The sequence below is a fragment of the Odontesthes bonariensis genome, chromosome 1, assembly GCF_027942865.1.
Source record: "Odontesthes bonariensis isolate fOdoBon6 chromosome 1, fOdoBon6.hap1, whole genome shotgun sequence".
In the NCBI taxonomy this organism is placed as follows: Eukaryota; Metazoa; Chordata; class Actinopteri; order Atheriniformes; family Atherinopsidae; genus Odontesthes; species Odontesthes bonariensis.
Window position 1 is genome coordinate 42,124,986 of NC_134506.1, and position 19,556 is coordinate 42,144,541.

Genomic DNA, 19,556 nt, shown 5'->3' on the forward strand with positions numbered 1-19,556 from the left:
TTTCTAGAGAAGATAATTGTTTTGTATATGGGATTATCGTCCATCGACTCTTTTGGGCTTTCACATGCGCGAGCCTACAACCAGCCGGTGAGTGACATGCTGTTTATAAAGTTGTTTTGTAACGTCCCCATGCCAGTAATGTGAGAACCATGCATATGGTTTTGATGGTAAGGCTTGTGACTTTATTGTCGGATGGTTTATAAAGTGGTGTGACGTTTCTGCTGTGTGCAAGTTGTTGTTTTACGTGGAAGGGTTAGCTCTTGCCCCTAGCCACCACGTATTAGCCTTGCATGACTGGCTGAGCGAACGGCGCGATCTCCACACAGGGAGCGCAGATTTGCACCTCTCTGTGTCCTACTATCAGTATTTGACAACCTCTAGCAATGGAAATGCGCTTAAAATGCCCCGGAGTTCCCCTTTAACCACCCCACACGCCAAAGCCAACAGAGAGACACGTAAACGAAAAAACAAAAAAGCCCACAAAAAGACAACAACAAAGACATCACAAAACAAGTCTATGGGGTTACATTATCTGGTTCCATTTTTTCAATAAATGTCAAGAAAGGCTGCCAAACTGCATAGAATCTCTGAGCAGACCCTTGGAGAGAGTATCTGATCTTCTCTAGTTTAAGATATTGCATAATAGTTTAAGATATTTGACCCAATGAGAATGCGCAGGGGGGAGAGGGTCTTTCCACCTGAACAGTATATAAGTCTCCTGGCCAACAAGGTGCAAAAGGCCAACATGTTGCACTTATAATTACTGAGACGTACACATTGCGGTGCAACACCAAATAGGGCAATAAAGGGGTAAGGATCCAACGGCTCTTCTAGCACTTTAGAGAAAGTCTTTAAAATAGAATGCCAGAAATGATATAGTTTGGACATGTCCAGAACATATGTAATAGACTTGCAGGAGCTTGCTTGCATCTATCGCATGTAGGGTCAAACTCTGGTCTGATTCTAGACAACCTTAACCTTCGACCAGTGAAGTCGGTGTACTATCTTGAATTGCACAACAGCATCCTAAATTGCATTCTGTCCATCACAGTCATCTAACTGTAATCATAAAGGATAATTGGCTTCAACCTCATTAAACTCTGTAAAAATATTGTTTTTCTCCATCGTAGGACCACACCCTCCCAGATCCCGGAGCTCCCACCATTGCTCCCCATTCTCATCGCATCAAATGGAGCCTCGTCACCAAAGAAAAGGTCACAACCATCCTGGTGGCTTTGGAGGGACGGGTGCACATCAGCGATGACTACCTGGACAGAGTTCACCTGTTGAGCTACCCTCAGACCCCAACAGATGCTGGCATCAAGATAAGCGATCTGCGTTCCAGTGATACAGGAGTGTATCGCTGCGAGGTTCAGCAAGGCATCGAGGACAACCATGACATCGTCCATGTTCACGTTCAAGGTGTTCATATCATCTTTACCTCTTTAGTGTTTAAGGTTACTTATTGTGTATAATCCCAACATGTTCTCAGCTTTCAACAGTTCTCCGATAACCATCTGTTTCACAGGAGTTTTTGACAAGAGATGCACAATAATACTGGCATGTCAGTGGTATCAGCCAATAAAGGCTTTAAAGTCAAAAATCGGGGGGGAAAAAAAATCAACAAATTTAAGGATTTTCAAGAGAGGAGAATCGTCCAATTTTAATAAAGTTGGATGAATTATACAATCTTGTTTATTTTAGTGATATAAAGATAAATGTAGCATGTTTAAAATGTGAATTAACGTTTCTTTTTTGGGGTTTTGTCCCCAGTGACTAAATTAAGCTCAAAGAATATTGGATATCAGCATGAACACCAGATGGTGCATTGTTAATTTAAACTGTGGATTGCACTGTTCTCTCTGCTTCTTATCTGATTACTTTGACCCAGTTTTTGCCCAATATAGTCTGAACTTTTACATTAACAGTATACCTGGTTTCTGACTCAAAGATCAAACTCAACTATTGATTTAAGAAGGTTACATCTAACAATGTCGTGATTAAATCTTAAGAATTACAGTCTGTCAGCACCAAACTTTGATGTGCTGTGTAATCACCCTCAAATCATTGTGCAGAATTCATCTTTTTAATTTCTAATCTAGTTTTTATATTCTCAGTTTGAAGATGTTTAAGTGAAAGCAAGCAATCAACACCGTGGTGGAGAATTTAAGATGAGAGGAGCTAATTTGCATAATCACATATTCCAGTTACATCTAAGCCATTTGAAGGTAGGAGGAGGAAATTCTCTCATTGTGTGGTTAAAGAAATTACCTGAAGCTGAAAAGCAGGCACACAAAGGAAGAAACCACACGAAGAATTGGGGCTGGGACTTGATTTAAAAAAATGAATTAATTAATTAGAGGCTTTGTAATGAATTAATCGAAATTAATCGCATTTTTAATCACATAAATATTTGACCTAAGATCAGTGAGAACCTCTTTTTGTCACTGTCTTTCTGCATGGTAGCTCATATGTTGTGTCAGACAATGCAATCTGTAGTACCTTTTGCAGCCCCTTATCTTCTACAGTCGAGTGCAATCCAGTGAGCCAGGGCCCTGAAACCAGTCATTTGGTTGAGTGTGGGTCCTTGTTCTCGGAGTCAGGCTAATGTCCACGCTAGCTTCCACGCTAGCTGCTCTATGTTTTGCATTGAGGTGATACTTGAAGCTACGTAATATTCCATGTTGTTGCATAATTTGCACACAACCGTGCTCTTATCGACGCTTCCATTCGTCCGTTTTTTTAAACAAAATTTCACATCCATCAGCCTCTTCTTTAATGTTTGACTATTGTTCACTGTGGTTTGTTGTCGTCTGAAGTCATGAACGTTAGCTGGTGCCCCAGTATAATCGGTACGCCTGAATCCAGTGAGAAACGTTCAGCAAAAATAATTGCGATTAAAATACGTTAATTTTATTAGCGTGGTAATTAATTTTGGTGTAATTAATTAATCCCAATTAACGCGTTAAAGTCCCGGCCCTTTGAAGAACATAAAGGACTTTGATAAACTTGCTGACTGAAAAAGTTAAACTAAAAGTACTGCAGGGTTGGAGCTCCAGGAACACAAAATCCTTGAAACAGGATCAAACATACAGGATGGAACAGGGTAGAAAGAAAACAGGTGGTTAGATAAGGAAAGAGAAAACTCGGAAGTACGCAGCGGATATCCCGGGAAGCAATCTTCTGTCCAACCACAGACAATCCAAAAGCTAAAAAAAGATTAAAACCCAAAACTAGTTTTAACACGGAACATCTTACTCGGCTCAGCTTTGACTAAAGGTCTTCTTTGTCTCTCCAGGCATTGTGTTCCACTACCGGCCCATTATGGGTCGCTACACGTTGACTTTTGAAAAGGCGAAGGCAGCGTGCGCCCAGAACAGTGCGGTTATAGCCTCACCTGAGCAGCTGCAAGCGGCGTACGACGATGGCTTCCACCAGTGTGACGCCGGCTGGCTGTCTGACCAAACTGTCAGGTTGGTCAGATGATGGGAAATTACTTTTCCCATCGATACATACCAAACATTCCTAGTTGTTTTACATACCAGCTCGTTTAAGGCCTTTCCAGCATGAACGATACAGTTGTCTGCAGTAAAAATTTTGATAATCAGCACCAGAATGCAACAGAAGAGGATGCATCTGATAGTTTTAAGCTCTCAGGTCATAGTCTAATATCTAATATTCGATACTGATGACAATAAATCTGTTTTTCCTTTGACCAAAGGTACCCGATCCATGATCCTCGTGTGAACTGCTACGGTGACAAAGAAGAGCTGCCTGGTGTGAGGACGTACGGAGTGAGAGACCTCAATGAGACGTATGATGTCTACTGCTTTGCTGAGAAGATGACAGGTAAACTTTCACGAACGCTGAAAATGTTGGTGAACAGTTTTTGGTTTCCAAGCCTTCGTTCATGTACCTCTCTTTTCTGAAACAGGTAGAGTTTTCCACGCCGCTTCTGCAGAAAAGTTCAGCTTCTCCGAGGCTGCGGTGGTGTGCTCTAACCGCGGAGCCCAGTTGGCCACCACAGGTCAGCTGTACCTGGCTTGGCAGGGTGGGATGGACGTCTGTAACGCCGGCTGGCTGGGAGACAGGAGCGTCCGCTATCCTATCAACATCCGTCGGCCGCAGTGTGGAGGGGGTTTGCTCGGGGTGCGAACTGTTTATCTCCACACAAACCAGACAGGATACCCACTCCCTGAATCCCGCTATGACGCCTTCTGCTACACAGGTAGGCCATGTCTTAGACAAAGAACGAAGCTGCAGAAAACTTTAACGCTTTGTCTTGTCACAGATTTTAATAAAAGGCACTGAAGGTATCAAACAAAAGCCAACAAGACTACACCAAAACTACATCTGTGCTCCATTTATGAGTTCTCTCATAAAGGCCACTTTAAACGTGCTTCGTCCTAGGTAGGTAGGTAGGTAGGTAATTACCCAAAGGGAAATTAGGTCGTCATAGCAGTCCGGTGTATTTGAATACAATAGAATAAAATACAGAGGTAGAAAAAAAATAAGAATAAGAATAAGAATACAGAATGGGACAAATAATATACTATGAATCAGAGATGGGACCAAGTCACACATGTGCAAGTCTCAAGTAAGTCTCAAGTCTTAGCTTTCAAGTCAAGTCAAGTCAAAGTCAAGTCACCTTATTATTGCAATTTTACCTGCAGAATCTGATCTTAATATGTGTCCAACCTGTCCACCCTGTATCATATCAAGCTAACGTTAGCTAACTACCGACTAGGCTAACAAGATAATATTAGCTAAATATTAATTTTATATTCAAACTGAAAACATGAACTGAATAACTCTCAAGTCATTCAAGACATCGTGTCTCAAGTCAAGTCAAGTGCCGAGTCTTTAACTTCCAAGTCCGAGTCAAGTCTCAAGTCTTTTGTTTTTTGTCACAAGTCATCAAAACAGCGACTCGAGTCGACTCGAGTCCAAGTCACAGTGACTTGAGTCCCCATCTCCGCTATGAATATGGATATGTATAACTTAGATAGCCTTAGATAGCCTAATGAAAACCATGATGTGTTACATACAAGTTAGTGTTTTATTGGTTCAAAAATAAGACAAAGGAAGAAGAATGAACTCACTGTCGAAAAAACAGGCGATAGTTTTGAGATCATGTCTGGGTTAATGTGCCTAAGATTCAACATACTGGTGCTGGCTTTACTTCAGTTGAGTAAAGTTTGAATGAATGCCAATGCTGATAACACTCTACCTTCTAGAGTTTCCAGATGAAGACGGTTCGGGCTCAGAAGAGGGAAGTGGCACTTTGAGTGTTACCACGGTGACACAGAGCCCAGAGGTATTCTTCAGCAGGACGACCACAGAGAGCGAGGCAGCAGGTGAGCTGGAGACTCAGCAGCCCATTCGAGTGAACTTCACCTTCACGGAAAGCCCCACCGCGCTGCCTCAGCCTCGGACTCAGCCGCCACGCGCCACCGTGATCATACCTGACCTGATTGGGGCCGTCACCGCCAGGCCGAATGTAGGCAGGGAGCCCAGCAAAGGCTTTGTGACGCCTCCGGCTGGTGAGCGATGGAACTGTTTAGAACTAGGTCCTTTCTAATTTAATAAATGTTTCCACTACTCAAGAATACTCCTTGTTTTCAATACAGGTGTGGTCTTCCATTACCGTTCACGAGGCGGACGCTATGCCTTCACGTTCGTTGAGGCTCAGCTGGCCTGTCGGAGCGCCGGAGGCTCCATCGCTACACCACAGCAGCTGCAGGCAGCGTATGAGGCTGGGTTTCACCAGTGTGATGCAGGTTGGCTTCTGGACCAGACTGTGAGGTAAACCTGAGATGCGTTTTCAGAGCTCGTAAAGCGACGCCTCCCTCAAAACGAGATTCAGGATTTGCTCTTGTGTAGGTATCCAATCGTCTTCCCTCGAGAGAGGTGCGCCGGAGATCTGGGAGATCATCCTGGAGTTCGGTCATATGGCCTGAGGCCGGCAGACGAGAGATATGATGTGTACTGCTACACCGAGGGGCTCAAAGGTTACTTATATGTTCATTGGTGTCATTAGCAGGCTTAGATGTTGCTTTTTGATCCTGAAGGACGTCACAGTCTTTCTTTATGTTTATGTTTATGCATTTGGCAGACGCTTTTATCCAAAGCGACTTACAGGTAGGGTAAGGGGGTCTTGCCTAAGAACCCCTACTGGAGGTAGTACCTTTCGTGTAGGTGACCTGGGTTCAAATCCCCTGCATGAAAGGTACTACCTCCAGTAGGCAATCTTGCCACTACACTATCCAGTCCCTTTGTTTTTCCACCAACATCTCTCCTTCATCTGCTCCACAGGGGAGGTTTTCCACGTGGGATCTGCTGAGGGTTTCACCTACGACGAGGCTGTTTCTAACTGTCAAGAGCGCGATGCTGCCTTGGCGTCCACAGGAGAGCTCTACGCAGCCTGGAAAATGGGTTTTGACAAGTGCCGCGCTGGCTGGCTACTGGATCGCAGCGTCCGTTATCCCATCAACAATCCCCGCGCCGAGTGTGGAGGAGGGAAATCAGGGGTGCACACTGTGTACGCTCACCCCAACCAGACACGCTATCCTGAATTTGATGCCAGATTCGATGCATACTGTTTCAGAGGTAAACGCTGATCAGCTTTCCTATATTACAGGCTTCTTCTTTTGTCAATAATCCATTAATGTGAGTGATTCATCAGTTCCTCCTCTTGCCTCGTTCTTGCAGCGGACGTTTGGCTGATTGCAAATGAAACTGGACTGAACATTACGGATATCCAGGAGGCTCTGCTAAATCAGACTTCAGTCACTGATTTGTTAAGATCCGGTAAGTTTTATTAAATCCCGGATAGACTAATTTTGACCTCCCAAAAATGCCTTTTTTCCTCATGAACCCTAAACTTTTTCTTTCATATCTCCGTTCAGGTGTTTCCCCCATTGCTCTTCCCATTCCTGTGGATATTTCAGGCTCTGGTTCAGGCTCAGCAGACTATGGCTCAGGATCTGGAGTTGGTAGCATCTCTGGGGATCACTCGGGGCAAATGTCTGGCTCCGGAGATCTTTCTGGTTCTGGAGATCAGATTACCTCCGGAGATAATAACGCTTCTGGAGATGTGTCTGGTTCCGGAGATCAGATTACCTCCGGAGATAATAACGCTTCTGGAGATGTGTCTGGTTCCGGAGATCAGATTACCTCCGGAGATAATAACGCTTTTGGAGATGTGTCTGATTCCGGAGATCAGATTATCACCGGAGATAATAACACTTCTGGAGATCCATCTGGTTCTGGAGATCAGATTACCTCCGGAGATAATAACGCTTCTGGAGACATGTCTGGTTCTGGAGATCCATCTGGCTCTGGAGACCAGGCCGGCAGTGCAGGCACTGAGCTGCCCAGTGGAGGATCAGGTGCTAGCGGAGCAGATGCTTCTGGAACAGGTCTCAGTGGAGAAGGATCTGGCATCCCGGTTGTTTTCTCAGGCATCAACAGTGTTATATCAGGGGAGGGATCAGCATCAGGAGAACCTCAGGAAGCTGGAGAGGGAAGTACCACAATCCTTATCTTCCCTTCATCCGGTTCAGGGTCTGGAGAGCTCAGTGGTAGCAAGGATCTGTCCTGGTCTGGCTCTGGATCTGGTTTTGGCTCTACAGAAAGTGGCTCTTCCATTGATAGCTCTGGGGAAAGTGGACAATTTTCTGGAATGTCATCTGGTTTCATCTCAGGACAGGACTTTCCTGGGCTCAGCGGTTTTCCTTCAGGATCTTCCCCGATAAGTGGGAGTGGACATTCAGCAGAGCTTTCAGGTAGCGGAGATGCTCAGATCTTACTTATTGATAGTAAACTGATTGATGCATCCATTACCCAGAGGGAGTTTGAGCTTTCAGGAAGCCCAATGGTGTTTAGTGGTTCTGGAGACTTTTCAGGATCAGGGATTCTCAGCGGTTCGGCCTCTGGAAGTGGCTCAGAGTTCTTCTCTGGAGTAACACTTGTGGGTTCGGGCTTCACTGAACTCAGCGGGTCATCATCTGGAGAGCACGAGGAGGCCTCCGGGTCTTTATTCTACAGCTCTGGACAGGGAAGTGGTGGACAGTTCTCTGGATTTGGAAGCTCTAGTTTCCTTTCTGGGCCTGGATCTGGAAAGTTTGGATCAGGACTCTCTGGATCAGAATCTTCTACAAGTGGAGACGAAAGCAGTGTTACATTCGTGGATGGGACTTTTGTTAGAAAGGTATCTGGAGACACTACACTGTCGATGGAGCTGGGGCAGGGGTCAGTGGAATACAGTGGAGAGGGAAGCATTGGCAGTAGTGGTTTTTACTCTGGTGGGGGGCACGCTGACACATACACAGCCACCACCATTTATTCAGGAACTTCTTCTGGAGCTTCCTCTGGAGATGTGCCACAGGCGATGCTGCCCTCTCCAACCGGACAGGCATCGAGAGAGAGCACAACCGGACCAGAGGAGGCCCTTTATGGGGCTGAACAAACAGAGACCCCCGGTTATGATTACGTGACCCCAGGCTCTACGTTTGTCCCTGCAGGACTGGTGGCTCCTCCTGCTTTGGCACAGAGCCCAGGCATTGTAGAAGGTGGGTAAATCTAACATTTTATTCTCTGCCTCTGACTTTAAGATAAGACATGTTTTTTCCTTAACTTTTTAGACAAAAAGAAGCTTTACAAAGACAGATTTAGGAAGACAACATAATCCTGTGCTGGAGGAAATCACATTAGACTCCAAACACAACACTACTGCACTGCCACATATACAACTCAACTTTATTTATAAAGCCCTTTAACACAGCCATGGCTGAACCAAAGTGCTGTACATGAGTAACAACACGAAATATAAGGCATAAAACATAAGAACAATGTAAAAACAATAATAAACAATAACAATATTAAAAAAATAAAAACAATAAGACAATAACAGAAACAGAGTCTCATGCTGGGTTAAAAGCCAGGGAATAAAAAGTTACACGTTGTAACTTTGGGAACTTACACTGCCTGGTTTGTGCATTGGGCTTGCTTCCATTGCCTGGTTTGTGCATTGGGCTTGCTTCCATTGCCTGTTTGTGCATTGGGCTTGTTTCCATTGCCTGTTTGTGCATTGGGCTTGCTTCCATTGCCGTTTGTGCATTGGGCTTGTTTCCATTGCCTGTTTGTGCATTGGGCTTGCTTCCATTGCCTGTTTGTGCATTGGGCTTGTTTCCATTGCCTGTTTGTGCATTGGGCTTGTTTCCATTGCCTGGTTTGTGCATTGGGCTTGTTTCATTGCCTGGTTTGCACATTGGGCGTGTTTCCATTGCCTGTTTGTGCATTGGGCTTGTTTCCATTGCCTGGCTTGTGCATTGGGCTTGTTTCCATTGCCTGTTTGTGCATTGGGCTTGTTTCCATTGCCTGGTTTGTGCATTGGGCTTGCTTCCATTGCCTGTTTGTGCATTGGGCTTGTTTCCATTGCCTGGTTTGTGCATTGGGCTTGCTTCCATTGCCTGATTTGTGCATTGGGCTTGTTTCCATTGCCTGGTTTGTGCATTGGGCTTGTTTCCATTGCCTGGTTTGTGCATTGGGCTTGTTTCCATTGCCTGGTTTGTGCATTGGGCTTGCTTCCATTGCCTGGTTTGTGCATTGGGCTTGCTTCCATTGCCTGATTTATGCATTGGGCTTGTTTTCATTGCCTGGTTTTTGCATTGGGCTTGCTTCCATTGCCTGGCTTGTGCATTGGGCTTGCTTCCATTGCCTGGTTTGTGCATTGGGCTTGTTTCCATTGCCTGTTTGTGCATTGGGCTTGTTTCCATTGCCTGTTTGTGCATTGGGCTTGTTTCCATTGCCTGTTTGTGCATTGGGCTTGTTTTCATTGCCTGGTTTGTGCATTGGGCTTGCTTCCATTGCCTGGTTTGTGCATTGGGCTTGCTTCCATTGCCTGGTTTGTGCATTGGGCTTGCTTCCATTGCCTGATTTGTGCATTGGGCTTGTTTCCATTACCCGTTTGTGCATTGGGCTTGTTTTCATTGCCTGGTTTGTGCATTGGGCTTGCTTCCATTGCCTGGCTTGTGCATTGGGCTTGCTTCCATTGCCTGGTTTGTGCATTGGGCTTGCTTCCATTGCCTGGCTTGTGCATTGGGCTTGCTTCCATTGCCTGGCTTGTGCATTGGGCTTGCTTCCATTGCCTGTTTGTGCATTGGGCTTGTTTTCATTGCCTGGTTTGTGCATTGGGCTTGCTTCCATTGCCTGATTTGTGCATTGGGCTTGTTTTCATTGCCTGGTTTGTGCATTGGGCTTGCTTCCATTACCTGGTTTGTGCACTGGGCTTGCTTCCATTGCCTGGTTTGTGCATTGGGCTTGCTTCCATTGCCTGTTTGTGCATTGGGCTTGTTTCCATTGCCTGATTTGTGCATTGGGCTTGTTTCCATTGCCTGTTTGTGCATTGGGCTTGTTTCCATTGCCTGGTTTGTGCATTGGGCTTGCTTCCATTGCCTGGTTTGTGCATTGGGCTTGTTTCCATTGCCTGGTTTGTGCATTGGGCTTGCTTCCATTGCCTGGTTTGTGCATTGGGCTTGTTTCCATTGCCTGGTTTGTGCATTGGGCTTGTTTCCATTGCCTGTTTGTGCATTGGGCTTGCTTCCATTGCCTGTTTGTGCATTGGGCTTGTTTCCATTGCCTGTTTGTGCATTGGGCTTGTTTCCATTGCCTGGCTTGTGCATTGGGCTTGTTTCCATTGCCTGTTTGTGCATTGGGCTTGTTTCCATTGCCTGGTTTGTGCATTGGGCTTTGTTTCCATTGCCTGTTTGTGCATTGGGCTTGTTTCCATTGCCTGGTTTGTGCATTGGGCTTGTTTCCATTGCCTGGTTTGTGCATTGGACTTGCTTCCATTGCCTGGTTTGTGCATTGGGCTTGCTTCCATTGCCTGGCTTGTGCATTGGGCTTGCTTCCATTGCCTGGTTTGTGCATTGGGCTTGCTTCCATTGCCTGGCTTGTGCATTGGGCTTGCTTCCATTGCCTGGCTTGTGCATTGGGCTTGCTTCCATTGCCTGTTTGTGCATTGGGCTTGTTTTCATTGCCTGGTTTGTGCATTGGGCTTGCTTCCATTACCTGGTTTGTGCACTGGGCTTGCTTCCATTGCCTGGTTTGTGCATTGGGCTTGCTTCCATTGCCTGTTTGTGCATTGGGCTTGTTTCCATTGCCTGATTTGTGCATTGGGCTTGTTTCCATTGCCTGTTTGTGCATTGGGCTTGTTTCCATTGCCTGGTTTGTGCATTGGGCTTGCTTCCATTGCCTGGTTTGTGCATTGGGCTTGTTTCCATTGCCTGGTTTGTGCATTGGGCTTGTTTCCATTGCCTGGTTTGTGCATTGGGCTTGTTTCCATTGCCTGGCTTGTGCATTGGGCTTGCTTCCATTGCCTGTTTGTGCATTGGGCTTGTTTCCATTGCCTGTTTGTGCATTGGGCTTGTTTCCATTGCCTGGCTTGTGCATTGGGCTTGTTTCCATTGCCTGTTTGTGCATTGGGCTTGTTTCCATTGCCTAGTTTGTGCATTGGGCTTGCTTCCATTGCCTGTTTGTGCATTGGGCTTGCTTCCATTGCCTGATTTGTGCATTGGGCTTGTTTTCATTGCCTGGTTTGTGCATTGGGCTTGCTTTCATTGCCTGGTTTGTGCATTGGGCTTGCTTCCATTGCCTGGTTTGTGCATTGGGCTTGCTTCCATTGCCTGGTTTGTGCATTGGGCTTGTTTCCATTGCCTGTTTGTGCATTGGGCTTGTTTTCATTGCCTGGTTTGTGCATTGGGCTTGCTTCCATTGCCTGATTTGTGCATTGGGCTTGTTTCCATTGCCTGGTTTGTGCATTGGGCTTGCTTCCATTGCCTGATTTGTGCATTGGGCTTGTTTCCATTGCCTGGTTTGTGCATTGGGCTTGTTTCCATTGCCTGTTTGTGCATTGGGCTTGTTTCCATTGCCTAGTTTGTGCATTGGGCTTGCTTCCATTGCCTGTTTGTGCATTGGGCTTGCTTCCATTGCCTGATTTGTGCATTGGGCTTGTTTTCATTGCCTGGTTTGTGCATTGGGCTTGCTTTCATTGCCTGGTTTGTGCATTGGGCTTGCTTCCATTGCCTGGTTTGTGCATTGGGCTTGCTTCCATTGCCTGGTTTGTGCATTGGGCTTGTTTCCATTGCCTGTTTGTGCATTGGGCTTGTTTTCATTGCCTGGTTTGTGCATTGGGCTTGCTTCCATTGCCTGATTTGTGCATTGGGCTTGTTTCCATTGCCTGGTTTGTGCATTGGGCTTGCTTCCATTGCCTGATTTGTGCATTGGGCTTGTTTTCATTGCCTGGTTTGTGCATTGGGCTTGCTTCCATTGCCTGGTTTGTGCATTGGGCTTGTTTCCATTGCCTGATTTGTGCATTGGGCTTGTTTTCATTGCCTGGTTTGTGCATTGGGCTTGCTTCCATTGCCTGGTTTGTGCATTGGGCTTGTTTCCATTGCCTGGTTTGTGCATTGGGCTTGCTTCCATTGCCTGGTTTGTGCACTGGGCTTGCTTCCATTACCTGTTTGTGCATTGGGCTTGTTTCCATTGCCTGGTTTTTGCATTGGGCTTGTTTCCATTGCCTGTTTGTGCATTGGGCTTGTTTCCATTGCCTGTTTGTGCATTGGGCTTGTTTCCATTGCCTGTTTGTGCATTGGGCTTGTTTCCATTGCCTGGTTTGTGCATTGGGCTTGTTTCCATTGCCTGGTTTGTGCATTGGGCTTGTTTCCATTGCCTGGTTTTTGCATTGGGCTTGTTTCCATTGCCTGTTTGTGCATTGGGCTTGTTTCCATTGCCTGTTTGTGCATTGGGCTTGTTTCCATTGCCTGTTTGTGCATTGGGCTTGTTTCCATTGCCTGGTTTGTGCATTGGGCTTGTTTCCATTGCCTGGTTTTTGCATTGGGCTTGTTTCCATTGCCTGTTTGTGCATTGGGCTTGTTTCCATTGCCTGGTTTGTGCATTGGGCTTGTTTCCATTACCCGTTTGTGCATTGGGCTTGTTTCCATTGCCTGGTTTTTGCATTGGGCTTGTTTCCATTGCCTGTTTGTGCATTGGGCTTGTTTCCATTGCCTGTTTTTGCATTGGGCTTGTTTCCATTGCCTGTTTGTGCATTGGGCTTGTTTCCATTGCCTGGCTTGTGCATTGGGCTTGTTTCTATTGCCTGTTTGTGCATTGGGCTTGTTTCCATTGCCTGGTTTGTGCATTGGGCTTGTTTCCATTGCCTGGTTTGTGCATTGGGCTTGTTTCCATTGCCTGGTTTGTGCATTGGGCTTGTTTCCATTGCCTGGTTTTTGCATTGGGCTTGTTTCCATTGCCTGTTTGTGCATTGGGCTTGTTTCCATTGCCTGGCTTGTGCATTGGGCTTGTTTCCATTGCCTGGTTTGTGCATTGGGCTTGTTTCCATTGCCTGGTTTGTGCATTGGGCTTGTTTCCATTGCCTGTTTGTGCATTGGGCTTGTTTCCATTGCCTGGTTTTTGCATGGGGCTTGTTTCCATTACCTGGTTTTTGCATTGGGCTTGTTTCCATTGCCTGTTTGTGCATTGGGCTTGCTTCCATTGCCTGGCTTGTGCATTGGGCTTGTTTACATTGCCTGGTTTGTGCATTGGGCTTGTTTCCATTGCCTGGTTTGTGCATTGGGCTTGTTTCCATTGCCTGTTTGTGCATTGGGCTTGTTTCCATTGCCTGGTTTTTGCATGGGGCTTGTTTCCATTGCCTGGTTTGTGCATTGGGCTTGTTTCCATTGCCTGTTTGTGCATTGGGCTTGCTTCCATTGCCTGGCTTGTGCATTGGGCTTGTTTCCATTGCCTGTTTGTGCATTGGGCTTGTTTCCATTGCTTGATTTGTGCATTGGGCTTGTTTCCATTGCCTGGCTTGTCCATTGGGCTTGTTTCCATTGCCTGGTTTGTGCATTGGGCTTGTTTCCATTGCCTGGCTTGCACATTGGGCTTGTTTCCATTGCCTGTTTGAGGTGAACAAACTAAGCTGTGTAGTGTCATCAGAAGGTGATGGGACAGACTCCTTTATAGATGGCTCTAACAGGCAGAATATTGTCTATTAATGAGAAACAAAACAACTACTAGCTGCATTGGCCATGTTTTATAGACAAATAAAAGACGGTTTCTAGGAATCTGTTTCAAATGGGTGCATTATAAATACTGTCTCATGTCAGTGAGTCGAGCATATTATCAAAGGCAGGAGGTAGATGTTGCTGCTTGATCATGTACTCACATGACATAATCGTACTTTTCTAACTTGATCTCATATGTGTTATTTCCTGTGAAGAAGGAAAGGAGTGGAGGATCAGGGCGACTCTCTATTCCCCTTTCAATCCTCATCTTGGTTTCTGGCTCAACTGACAACTTGTTATGCTTCAGTACCATCTAAAACCATAGTAACCCCAACATGAACTTAAACTGCCATCTCAGGGCAGCCTAAACAACAATTCCCTGTCTTACTTGATCTTTTTCTTCATTGCAAGCCTCGTTAATAGCATTGGAAAATACTTCTTTATGAGGTCTTTGCCCGAATAGTATATGTAAATCATATTTACATTTATCTTTACACATTTTCAACAAGTCACTGTATTCCATTTTTTTTGTTTTCCTGGTACTTATAAAGAAATGAGGGGTGCAAATGAGAGACTTTTGTACACAATGTAGCCTGTACCACAACCAAATCACGAAAACATGCCTTGTTGCCTTGTTTAGCGGCTTTAAAAGAAAAAAGTCTTCACTGCTCCTGACATTTGGAAGCAAACACAACTGGTGCACATCTTATTTGAATCTTCTTAGCTTTTTTTCCTTATTTTGTCAAGGCTTTAACCCGTGTGAACCCAACCCTTGTGGTAATGCAACATGCACAGCAGAGGATGGTGTCGCTCTCTGCCTTGGTGAGTCCTGTATTTACTTTTCTATCTTCCATTTCCTTCCCTTACAGCAGCCTCAGTTATCATTGACTTATTACGCCTCGATTTAACAGTCTGCTCTTGTATTTTCTTTTCATCTGTTTGTTATTTGCATGTTTTATGTTCCTGGACTGCTTTGTGTTGTTCCTCCAACCTGCAGCTACAGTGTCAGAAGCGCATTTAACTGAATATGTTCCCTGTTTTTGAATCAGTCCAACTACACTTATGAAACATCTTTTTTCCTCTGCCAACTCTACTGTCCTGATGTGTTTTTGCATCATTCATTGTTTGTTCTGCACTCTTCCGGCTACGGGTGTCTCTGTATTTGCGTGGCAGATTTGAATGTTACAGTGTTCATCAAACATGCATCGGCTCTGCTCTGAGGACGTACCACCTCCATGTCAAACGTGTTTATCGCAAGTGTCTTCAGCCTACGTGTTGTTTTTGGTCTGCTGTGCTGTGCCTGCTAAACCTGTGGCAGCATGTGCTCCTTCTGGCATCACTGGTTTCACTGGGCTGGAATTTGAATACTAATCTTCTGCTGCAACTGAGCATGGATTCAAATATAAACTTACTGCATATGTTAAAATCTTTTGGTTTTTAAACTGCAAAAATAAGTCAAATTAAAGGGATAGTGAGCCTCTTTTGACATGAAGCTGTATGACATCCCATACTAGCAATATTGTGCATGAACATTGACTTACCCCCTGCTGCGTCCTGTGAGCCGAGTTCCGGCCTAGTTTTGGTGTTGACGAAAGTAGTCCGGCTAGTTGGCTGGGGCCACAAAAATAAAGCGTTTTGCTTCTCAAAACAATATGCGTTCAAAAGAGTAATACATTTGCATCACAGAATCGTTCTCCAGGAAAAAGTCAGACCTCACAATCGCTTGGCCCTATTTTCTCTATAATAAACACCGTAACAGGCGCGGCTGTCGGCAGCAGGCAGTGATACGAAGGGAGAGAAAATAGGGCCAAGCGATTGTGAGGTCTGACTTTTTCCTGAAGAACGATTTTGTGATGCAAATGTATTACTCTTTTGAACGCATATTGTTTTGAGAAGCAAAACAATATGCGTCAAAACGAGGCTGGAACTCGGCTCACAGGACGCAGCAGGGGGTAAGAAAATGTTCATAAATGATGTTGCTGATATGGGATGTCATACAGCTTCATGTCAAAAGAGGCGAACTATCCCTTTAATGCATTTTCGGCTTCCTGGAATATCTAAGAGTAAAAACAAAAAAAGAGAGAACATAGTCAAGGATTTTGTGTGCAGTAAGTCTAAGTCTGATCAGAAGTTGCAGTATTTTTCAGCTGTGATAGTTCTGCTATCACAGCTCCACCTCCCTCTGCTTGCTTGGGCGAATCTCCCACCTCCCGTCCTTACCCCCCGCTGAAAAAGTAGTATCACCCGCCCCCGTTTTTTGCAGAAGTAGATGTGTGCCATACCAACCCTTGTGCCAACGGAGCCACCTGTGTGGAGAGTGCAGACTCTTTCAAATGCTTATGCCTGCCCAGCTACGGAGGGGAACGCTGCCAGATTGGTACGAGATCAGCTTCAGCTAATAAATACTAACAACGGGCTCCTAAAAAAACAACCGAAGAGACGCTAAACATCACCAGCAGAGGAGTCCTGGTGGCTCAGAGGTCAAAGATGCACTGGTTTGTGGTGGAAATCTGTTTCCCGTAGAGTTGATGGAAACATCTAAAGGATCAGTTCACTCAAATACAAAAAAAAACATCTTCATGTTATTACGTAATGGCACTGGTTTGCTCTAAAGTTTGGAGACTTTCAGAGCTGCAGACGTGCTGTAAAGGCTGCATGAGTAAGTGCAGAGTTACAGAAAACATAAGGTCTGGTCGTTTTTCTCAGCCATGATGACAGTTGTGAAAAATGAGAACGGTGTGACTCATGGTTACTAAGAAAAGGTCAGAAAATATCCTCTTCGTGCTCCTGTCCACATCTTTGTATGAGGAACCACCCATAAGAAGTTCCTGCATTTACAGTGTAAACAGTAATATTTTCCATGATAGGCTTTTAGGGCTTCTGTGGTAGCAACCACGGACGTTTCTTTTTAAAATCCAAAACACTGTGTATAAGTAGTGAATAAACCCATCCAGCATGTGTGTGTGGGGCCTCTTTGGGAAATAAGTGAGCTGAAAAATGGGCACTGATTATGATTCAATAAATGAAGTCCAAATGACTGAATATATGAGCTCCTGACAGAGGTGGGTAGAGTAGCCAAAAAATTGTACTCAAGTAAAAGTACTGTTACTTCAGAATAATATGATTCAAGTTAAAGTAAAAAGGAGTCATCCAAATAATTACTTGAGTAAGAGTAAAAAAGTGCTCGGTGAAAAAACTACTCAAGTACTGAGTAACTGTTGAGTAACGTCTGATTTATTTGTTAACACAAGCATTCAATCAGACAGACAAAAATACTAAATAATCATCTTTAGGCCAATTAGAGTTCATCCAATTGATAAAATAAATTAAAATGAATTAATTAATTACAAAATAGCTTAAATTAAAATAATCCAGGTGAATTCAAGAACTTCAATAAAAAATAAAAGACTTAGGAAATGTTTAAAACATATGTAACCCTTATGTAACCTAAAAAACAAACATTCACCTATCCATGGGGGAAAACGAGTTTAGGAAACTTAGCGCTACATGTTTCCTCAAGTTAGATGTTGAGTTTCTGCTGAAATGTGCGTTTGTTTTGGTTGACACAGAAGACACATAATGTAGCTGCTGTTTCTCACTCTTTGTAAGGTAAACATGCTTTCAGTATGAGGCCTCGTCTGCGTCTTCATTTCCCACCGTTGGTTCTGACATTTTTCATCTGTTTCTTTCTTTGTTTGCTACGACTGCTAATGCTAAAGCTAACCCGTCCCGCCGCTGAGATTGAGTACGGTCACGTGACCAGACTGCACGGCTGCGTCTGATTGGTGGAACACAGTCAGGTGGTAGAGCCTTTGGCGGAAGTCTCTCTCTCTGTCAGAATAAAACATTAAAATGAGGCGTACGCGGGGGGATAAAAATAATGAGGTGTAGAATACCAAAGAGGTAAGAAGAAAAGTAACCAGCTCATTGTAGCCTAATGTAGCGGAGTAAGAGGACAGTTTCTTCTGCACAAATCTACTCAAGTAAAAGTAAAAAGTACAGAGATTTAAAACTAGAACGAGAAGTATAATTTTTTCAAAAACTTACTCAAGTAAATGTAACTCGTTATTACCCACCTCTGGTGATAAGATACGATTAAAAGCTCGGAAAGGGCTTTAAAGGGACCACGAGCTGAGGAGATTTAGTCTATAACCCAGCTTGTGAGGAAATAAACTTGCATGTTGATAAAAGTATTGGGGTGGAAAATAAAGCTGTTAACATGACTGAAGTAGAAAAATATAAATATGTTTTTTTTGTAATTTGGTTGAACTGATCCTTTATACAGTGTAATCAAGGTGGAGCAGCTGAATGAATGAGGCATTAGTCTGAAGAAATAAATGAGTATTGGGCAGTACCATCCCAGCTGAAATGGAGCATTACGTGTCATTTTCTGTGCTGGGACTTTTTCTACATCAAAATGGAAACACTATAAATCGTCTATAAAGTGAAATACCGCATTGGTAGTTGAAAGAGAATCGGGGAGAATGGGAAGAACACGGAGGCTTCTCATAATCTGATATTGTGCTTTATATCTGTCAAACCCGATTGTGGTTGAGGATGATTTCTAATCTCAGTCTTTCCCTGAGACGTTGAGTTATGTGAGCTATTTCACAATGTTGGCTGTTTGGTGTTGCGGCTGCAGAGGAGCAGCTGTGCGAGGACGGCTGGACTAAGTTTCAGGGGAACTGCTACCTGCACTTCTCTGACAGAGAGGAGTGGCTGGACGCAGAGCAGCGCTGCCGGGACCTGAACGCACACCTGGCCAGCATCATCACACCGGAGGAGCAACAGTTTGTCAACTGTGAGTACTTAATGTGGCATCTGCAGGGAAGTATGGAGAAAATTAGACATAAAAGGGTATATGTGATGTTTCTCCTCCACAGCACATGCACATGACTACCAGTGGATCGGCCTGAATGACAAGACGGTACAGGACGACTTCCAGTGGACTGACGGCACTCCTCTGGTGAGTGAGGACTTTACGCTGATGTGTCCTTAGAGCAGGGGCGTCAAACTGATTGAATGAAACATGTCGGGTGTGCTGCTGCAGGGTTGGAACAAAAACCTGCAGGCACACCGGCCCTTTCACGGATCAGTTTGACACCCCTGCCTTAGGGGGTTTAAGATATTTTTTTTTTATACGCCTCAGTGAGAAGATAAAAACTCAACAAGTGCAAAACCAGTAAAAAAAAAAGATTCAAAATGACCACAAAGACATAACAACCACAAAGCTGCGCAAAACAGCAACAAAGACACACAAAATGATCACCAAAAACACAACAGGATCCGAAACAATGAGGCAAACACACAAGATAACCACAAAAAGAAGGAAAAAACCTCAATGACAGATTCCTTTTAAGAGGAACAACAACATGAGTTTATTAAGATACTTTAATAAATACATCCTCGTGTGGCCAATTAAACTATCGCCGAACGGTGCTGACAGCAACCCACCATCGACACACAAATCCAACAGTGAGGATTGCTCTG

At 44.6% G+C, this 19,556-nt stretch overlaps 1 protein-coding gene across 1 annotated transcript in view; it reads left to right on the forward strand.

The window, feature by feature from the left end:
* Positions 1–19,556, forward strand: part of LOC142381834 (aggrecan core protein-like) — a 34,330-nt gene that overhangs the window by 8,515 nt on the left and 6,259 nt on the right. The window contains exons 4-16 of the mRNA XM_075467093.1: positions 1,131–1,422; positions 3,299–3,473; positions 3,722–3,849; positions 3,935–4,228; positions 5,238–5,543; positions 5,631–5,805; positions 5,884–6,011; positions 6,316–6,609; positions 6,712–6,810; positions 6,909–8,573; positions 14,814–14,888; positions 18,709–18,867; positions 18,950–19,032. Coding sequence (XP_075323208.1) covers positions 1,131–1,422; positions 3,299–3,473; positions 3,722–3,849; positions 3,935–4,228; positions 5,238–5,543; positions 5,631–5,805; positions 5,884–6,011; positions 6,316–6,609; positions 6,712–6,810; positions 6,909–8,573; positions 14,814–14,888; positions 18,709–18,867; positions 18,950–19,032 — 3,873 coding nt within the window. The remainder of the gene's footprint in view (positions 1–1,130; positions 1,423–3,298; positions 3,474–3,721; positions 3,850–3,934; positions 4,229–5,237; positions 5,544–5,630; positions 5,806–5,883; positions 6,012–6,315; positions 6,610–6,711; positions 6,811–6,908; positions 8,574–14,813; positions 14,889–18,708; positions 18,868–18,949; positions 19,033–19,556) is intronic.